Source organism: Homarus americanus, unplaced genomic scaffold (genome assembly GCF_018991925.1).
Source record: "Homarus americanus isolate GMGI-L3 unplaced genomic scaffold, GMGI_Hamer_2.0 scaffold30535, whole genome shotgun sequence".
Classification (NCBI taxonomy): Eukaryota; Metazoa; Arthropoda; class Malacostraca; order Decapoda; family Nephropidae; genus Homarus; species Homarus americanus.
In genome coordinates this window covers 1,470,169-1,478,502 of record NW_024732440.1, presented here as the reverse complement: position 1 = coordinate 1,478,502, position 8,334 = coordinate 1,470,169, and the positions used below count along the sequence as shown (strand labels likewise).

Genomic DNA, 8,334 nt, shown 5'->3' with positions numbered 1-8,334 from the left:
ATGTAGATTATCGACTTTTTGGGAGGTATTAACATGTTTTCCAAAGTAGATTATCATAGAAAACGGGAAATTTGTATCATAGAAAATGTGAAATATTTCTACTTTCTGGGAAAGTTGGTTATCTACTTATCATAGAAAACGGGAAATTTGTATCATAGAAAATGGGAAATATCTACTTTCCGGGAAAGTTGGTTATCTACTTTCCCGAAAAGTAGATTATCTACTTTTCGGGAAAGTAGACTTTCGACTTTTCGTGGAAGTAGATTATCGACTTTTTGGGAGATAACATATTTTCCAAAGCAGATTATAGAAAACGGGAAATTTGTGGTATGTGGAGGGAGGGAGGGGTGATATGTGGACGGAGGGAGGGGTGATGTCCAGTTCCGGATTTAGATCTGTGGAGGCCCATGGGCAGCCTCTTTGTGGAGGCCCCCCTCATTATAACTACCCAAGAGGGTGGGGTGGCGAGTGAAGGGAGCCTAAACATCTGGGAGTTCCGGGGGACGCTGTAAGCCCCCCGGGAAAATTTTGAAATTTGAACACTCCTTTGGAGAATTTTGAAGCCATATGCAGTTATATTGAGGAAATTAAAACATTGAGAAATTTTTAATTAACTGTATATTTATTGATAGTGTACAAATTCCCAACACACACACACAAACGTGAGACATGACTGGAGTCATTCATGTGGTTTCAAGTCGACCAGCCCTGATATAGCTACTACCGTACATGAGGAGGCCCCCAGATTGTGGAGGCCCCTGGGCAGCTGCCCACTTTGCCCACTCCTGAGTCCGGCCCTGATCACTACAGACAACAGACATCACTACAGCCAATAACAGACATCACTACAGCCAATAACAGACATCACTACAGACAACAACAGACATCACTGCAGACAACAACAGACATCACTACAGACAACAACAGACATCACTGCAGACAACAACAGACATCACTACAGACAACAACAGACATCACTACAGACAACAACAGACATCACTGCAGACAATAACAGACATCACTACAGACAACAGACATCACTACAGTCAACAACAAACATCATTACAGACAACAAACATCACTACAGACATCACTACAGACATCACTACAGACAACAACAGACTAACGTTAACCCCTCAGGTACAGTGATTTGTCATCGTACTCAAGGGGTTGTAAATACCATTACTACCACCATAACCACAATCTACAAGAATTCCCTCTACTCTCGCCATTAACCACAATCAACCAGAATTCCCTCTACACCGTCAAAATTTACTCTACCATAACCTACCACAGCAACATTTCACCTCTAGCCATCACCATAACCTCTGCTATTACATCTACCATTCACTATAAATGCTACCTTCTGAATCATAAACCATCATCATCGCTACTATTACCACCACCACAAGCCCGCATTTACACCACCACTACCATCACCACCACCACCACATAATATCACTGTAGCAGAAGCATCATAGTCAGGCTGGCCTGGTTGAGTGTGTGGTGGCAGCAGAGAACACGCTGTACATTAAGGTGGTGGGCAAAGAGCCTACGTATTCTGGTTAGGGCGACCATTACTGTCTCACTACTCGTCAGGCCTAACAAGAAGATATTCCACCTCTCCTCCAGGGGCCTGTCTAGAACACAGGCTTCTCGCGGTGCTTATGATTTGTCTCTTAAAACTGGGTCTTACCTCTGTCTGCTTTTATGGCGTTTATAGAGACAGAGAACCGTATTAGAGTGGTGTTGTATCTCGTGCCCTTAATTATGGTGAATTTTTAGGTATCTGCTGTTGTCATTTTGTTGTGTGTTGATGGTCTGGTTAGTACTCCACCTCATGTGTTACTTTACTGATACTTTACTATATGTTTATTTACCGTGACGATATTGTCTTCTTATCAAGTGGTGTCAGATGTTATTCATAGTGGCAGCTCCTCTTTTCAGGTGTGTATTTGCCACATTTCTTATCTCTCACTAACTAATTATTAAGCTGTTGTGAGTACATAAGAACATAAGAAAATAAGGAGTCTGCAATAGGCCGGTTGGCCTGTGCATGGCAGCTCCTGTCGAGAGTTACTACCACTCTCTATCATCCATGAATCTATCTAGCCTCCTTTTGAAACTTTCCAGAGTTCCCGCACTTACTACAAAGTTGCTAAGCTTGTTCCTCGTCCACCACCCTATTTGTGAACCAGTTTCTTCCTATCTCCTCCTAAACCTAAACTTATCCAACTTGAATCCGTTGCTCCGAGTCCTATCCTGCTCGGATATTATAAGAACTTTATCTATATCCCCTTTATTGATTCCTTTCACCCACTTAAATACTTCTATCATATCTCCCCGCACTCTTCGTCTTTCTAGGGAATGCAAGTTAAGTTTCTTTAACCTATCCTGATATGGAAGGTTTCTAAGTCCCGGAATCATTTTTGTCATTCTTCGCTGCACCGACTCTAGTGAATTTATATCCATTTTCTATAATAGGGGCACCAGAACTGAACCGTTAATGATGGTAACTGGGAGAGTTTTGTGTTCTTTGGTGCAGAGAGACGGTCAGTGTTCCCGTGCTGGCCAATGGTAACATACAGTACCAGGAGGACGTGGAGCGCTGCCTGGCCACTACTGGTGTTGACGGTGTTATGAGTGCAGAGGGGAACCTTCACAACCCGGCCATCTTCAAAGGCACTCATCCACCTGTCTGGGAAATGGCCCTTGAGTACCTCCAGTTGGCCATACGCTACCCCTGCCCAACAAGCTACGCCAGGGGACATGTCTTCAAGCTCCTTCATCACTGGTAAGTCCACACTTCAGAGTATTATGTAACCATAAGTATGTTTTATCTTCTCCTTTAGAAGATTCATCTATTTTTTTCATGTACTGTATGTCTACATGTTGAAGAGTCCTGTTATGAAAAGAAATTTAATCGTGTGAAGATCAAATTGTGCTTCAGTTTATAGAGAAAAAAAAATGTCATTTCGTAACAAAACCATTTTGGAGAAACGATTAGAGCAACATATATGTGAAGTGGAGAATAAATATTTTCACATATTCAACAGTTTGTGCATGAGTGAGAACTTTGACCTGCGGTACCGACTGTCCAAGACATCGTCGGCGGAGGAGATGGTGGTAGTGGTACAAAACCTCAAAGACCGGATGATGCCCTATTACACCGGTGAAAAACCCTGGAACCCGGAGCCGGATGGTGAACAAGCGCGTCTACCAATGGCCCCCTGGTTGTGTCAGCCCTATGTTCGTATTCCCCCTGAGGAACACCTGAAAAAGATTCATGAGAGTCAGCGCCGCGCCCAGGAAAAACAACAAATGCAGCAAGAGGAAGAACTGGCCAACACTGAAGACAGGTTTAGTTGTTGTTCAATGTTTATTTCCTTAACTTTAAAGATAAAAAGATAAACTTGACGCACATAAATTCATTCTCCTAGCCATTATGATGCACTGAGAGCGAGGGTGAAGTGCTGGGGGGAGAGAGGCAGCGAGGTACTCTCTCTCACCTCCCCCCCTCCCCTCTCCTTCATCCACCAAGGCGACACCAGTTTCCAGGTTAGAGAGTTGATGTAGTTTCAGGGAATAACTACTCAGAGAAGGGAAGTACTGTACTACCATTGTGATTCAACAAGACTTGAGGGAGATGTTCAGATCCCCCCCTCCTCCATCTTACCCCCTACCTCTCACACACACACGTCTCCAATTACTCCCTCCATGAACAGTACTCTTAAACATGACAATACCAAATACCACATTATAATCTAGGGTAAATAGGAATACCACGTGCCAGACTTCATCCTCCCAAACTAACACTCATCAACACAGTACAATAACACCTTACACTCACTTATTGGAATACTCATGGCTTCCCCTTCTCCCTGCCATCCCGCTGCAACTTTCCCGGTGATCTTTTGAAATAATAAAAATGGTGATGGTCGCTGTTGCTATGTAAAGTCTGAGATTGCTTTCAACATAATCCGTAGCTTTTCCTCTCTTCACTTCTCCTTTTAACAGAGTCTTCCATCACAATGACAGGTAAATTCTTCAGCTGTGACTGTCGCTCACCTTACGCCCCTCTTGTATCCACTCTCTTTGGGAAAATGAAATATAGAGTAATTATTGTTATGTCGTATTTTTCCATATAACACACACACACACAGGTATATATACAGTATATTTACGAACAGAAGATATGAATTACTTCGTTGAGTCATAAAGAACGACCCTGATGTTCTTGGTAGTGTTACTCATTCACTGTTACCCTCAGCTTAACATTAGTATGGGGAAGTGATGGTGGCGATCAGTGTACTTTATGTGGGTGTTGTTATTTGTTGTACAGTATAACAGTTGTTTAGTTCAAATATCTTTTTCTTTGTTCCTAGTGAGAGCAACGGTGGAGGTGAGCCGAGCAAGAGGCCGATAACAGAGGAGTCAGAAGAGACGGATCTGTCAAAGAAGAAAAAGAAAAAGATGGCGAGGAACCCGAGAAAGTCCTTTGATCCTCCCAACGACCCTTATGAGAAATGTGGCTGTAGGAACCCTAAGGTAGGTGATTCTCCTTCATAGAGGACGACTCTCATCTGCTGTGTTGATATGAAGTTTTACTTGATAATTCAAAACACGTCGAGGATATTGGTGTGGACAGGTTCTTATCCAATATGTCAGTGTGTGTGTTGTTTTGTGTATGAATCTTTGTGTCAGGAAATTACTGAGTGTTGTTCCCGGCCACTAGTGACCTTACCTCCAACATTTGCTTCTTTTCTGTGAGAGTAAATCTGCAGCGTCGTCGGCGGTGTTTGACTGTAGTATCATGAGCTCGGTCAGTGTCAGTGACTACCTCCTCACAGGGCAGAGTTTAACCCAAAAGTTAGGAAACATTTGTTAAAATTCCTTGAAAATCCTCTCGCCATCACCGCGAATATTAACTAGCCATTCCTGAGTATAGAACTGAGAGATTCAGACCGTGATAATTCGAAATAACTTTTGCCCAGCGACCCCACCTGTCTTATGGTGCTATTTGGTGCAGCAAGCTCACCATTCTTCCTCCAGTGTGGCTTATTAAAAGTGCTCAGTAAACTGTATCATGAAACACGCCAGTTACTGAGTGGAGCCACAATGCCTTTATATGAACGGAGAAATAATATCAGCGTGATCCACGACTGTGTTCGTGATGATAATCTTGACCAAGATTGTACTAGTTATGTTGTTAGATTTGGCCTGGGACTGCGTGTTGTATGAACTGAGAGTAAGATGATTTACAAAGAGAATCAGAGACAATCATTGAGTACAACTTGCAGGCTCCAGGGAGTATAATTTGTGATGACTCATTGTTGTTAAACTGATTAACAGATAGTAGAAGTATGTGAACTTAATTAATTATGTGATTTGGTTTTCCAAAGCGATCGACCTGAGGGAACTCAACGTTCAAAACAAATGGACCGGTAAGCTATTTCCTAGAAAACACAAACAAACCATTACTGCTCACATCTAGGCCAAGAATAACAACCATGAGAAAGATTATACTCGTCATACCATAACTTACTCACAGCCGTAATGAGATATCATCTAATACATTAAGATAACATATTAGTTATATGAGTAAAATGAACCAGAACACAATGTTATTTATGGTAGATAACGAAAATGTCGAGAAAGAATTATCCTACTAATATGGAAAGGGTCTTTTCCCAATACGAATTAAGGGGAGCCAAGCGACAAAAAGCGTTATATAAAGGTGTCTTTTACTGAACTAAATTAGTCCATCCACTTTAAGAACGAGTGTCCCTGTCTGCCAAGGGAATGCGCTGAGAAGACCCCTGAGCTGGTAAAGATCCTTTTGAACCTGCAGGATGGGTTCGTTCCCTGACAGTGGCGGATAGTGTAGCTGAATCTAGTCTTCCCTGAAAGGTTAAAAGCCCCCATACCACCACCAAGGTCGTGTTGGCTCACGGTGAAGTAAGTTCGCTTGGAGTGTCTTCATGGCAATGTACCTGAGATTGGCTAAATTTGCCGAGATGTTTTGTGTTTCCAAAGTACAGCAGGTTATTAGGAGTATCATTAAGACGTGACATTCATATAAGCAATAGAAAAACCTTCAACACTCGACCCTTCTCCCACCTTTTCTACTCAAAATTCGGGTGGGTGATCTCCGACCCTTTGAGGTTACTGGCGTGGACTAGACTGGTGCGCTGCGTGCCCTGAATAATGCTCAGCCCGCCAAGGTGTACGATGTGTTATTTACTTGTGGCTTGACCAGGGCGGCACATGTGGGGCTCACCCTCAATGTGTCAACCACGACCTTCCAAACTGAATTAAAGCGAATCACTACTAGAAGGTCACTATATAACATAATATCTAACTGACTAAGGAAATAACTTCAAATTCAAAACAAACCTACCACAGGGGGTGTTTGGATGTGTGTGATGGTGGGGAGGGAGTGGTGCTGTGTGTGGTGGGAGGCCGGTGTGTGGATGGTGGGGAGGCCGTGTGCGATGGTGGGGATCGGTGTGTGATGGTGGGAGGTCCCGGTGTGTGATGGTGGGGAGGCTGGTGTGCGATGGTGGGGGAGGTCGGTGTGTGTGCGGTGGGGAGGGCCGGTGTGTGATGGTGGGAGGACCGGTGTGTGGTGGGTGGGGGAGGCCGGTGTGTGGTGGGGAGGGCCGGTGTGTGATGAGTAGGGAGAGCCGGTGTGTGATGGTGGGGAGAATCAGTGTGATGGTGGGTTGTGATGGTGGGGAGGCCGGTGTGTGATGGTGGGGTAGGGCCGGTGTGTGATGGTGGGGGAGGGCCGGTGTGCGATGGGTGGGGAGGCCGGTGTGTGATGGTGGGGGAGAGCCGGGTGTGTGATGGTGGGGAGGGCCGGTGTGTGATGGTGGGGGAGGCCGGTGTGTGATGGTGGGGGAGGGCCGGTGTGTGATGGTGGAGTAGGGTCGGTGTGTGATGGTGGGGAGGGCCGGTGTGTGATGGTGGGGAGAATCAGTGTGATGGTGGGTGTGTGATGGTGGGGAGAGGGCCGGTGTGATGGTGGGGGGAGGGCCGGTGTGTGATGGTGGGGAGAACCGGTGTGATGGTGGGGAGGGGTCGTGTGTGATGGTGGGGAGGTGGCCGGTGTGTGATGGAGGGAGGGCCGGTGTGTGATGGTGTGGTAGGGGGTGTGTGATGGTGGGGGAGGGCGGGTGTGTGATGGTGGAGGAGGACCGGTGTGTGATGGTGGGGGAGGACCGATTACTCGAACGTCAAGACAAGGGGTAGAAAAAACTTTGAGGCAACGGTATACATACAGTATGTGTAGAAAAAATGATTCTGTTTATGTCTGTAAATTTAGGAACCCCATGTTTATAAATCCACAACAAAACACATTAATCTATCGAAGTGCAGTGCAAGTAATATGAACATATAGCATTGAATCATATGGTGTAACTGTTAAAAAATTCTATAATAGAATGAACTGAGTATGATTCAGGAAGCTAGTGTGTAGTATGTTAATGTCAGTGTGTTTTTGTGTTCCAGGGCGGGCGTTGTGTTCACGGGCTGTGTCGCGCCTGCTGTAGGGTCAAATGTTACAACGAGGGGCTCGACTGTCCCGGCCACCGTATTCTCGTGAAGACCAAGCGAGAGAAAGCAGCCATATACTACGCTCAACAGGAGAAGCTGAAGCAGGAGGAACAGCAAGGGAAGGAAGGGGAAGAAGGGCAGGTGAAAGAGCAGTCAGAGGTGGATAAGGTGCAGCCTGAACTTGAAGTGTCCAAAGAAGAAGTAACTCCAGTGCAAGCTGCCACTTACCCCCAAACTCTGAAACACTCGGTTAAAACTAACGGAGAGGAAGATGAAAAGAATAAAGCAAACGATGATGAAGGAAACATTATTGAAGAAAATAGCAATGGGTGTTCCTCCTTGTGTGATGAGATGACCAAAGGTATTCAGGAAAAGCTCCAGCGTTACAACTTTCCTCAGGACAACACTTCTCAAGAAAACTGGAAACATAAAGCGAATTCCGCAACTTGACATTATTTTTTTCCACATTGCTTCTCTGTGTACATGTATATTTTTCAAGGAATAAAAATGGTTTAATATCTCTCTTGTTTTGATTCCATTCCATGACTGTTTCAGCGATCTAATTCGTAAGTTGTGTCATTAAGCTTGCCTGAATTAGCCCTAACATAAATAACATATATATACCCAGGGACTCACTATCATGAGCACCGCCTCCTACGACAAGTTGAACCTGCTATAACAAACTCCTTCACAAGTCTCACACCCTCAGCCTCTTAAGCACATCAACTAGATTGGATTCATAAAGACTAAAATTACACTAACCAGACTTTCTGCAAC

At 44.7% G+C, this 8,334-nt stretch overlaps 1 protein-coding gene across 1 annotated transcript; it reads left to right on the top strand.

The window, feature by feature from the left end:
- Positions 1–2,545: 2,545 nt before the first annotated feature.
- Positions 2,546–8,077, top strand: LOC121868742 (tRNA-dihydrouridine(16/17) synthase [NAD(P)(+)]-like; the record flags this gene model as incomplete). The annotated part of the gene is given in 4 exon segments (XM_042369617.1): positions 2,546–2,794; positions 3,057–3,359; positions 4,386–4,548; positions 7,513–8,077. Coding segments are annotated over 4 exon segments (1,210 nt in total), but the record flags the coding sequence as incomplete, so codon positions are not given.
- Positions 8,078–8,334: the final 257 nt, after the last annotated feature.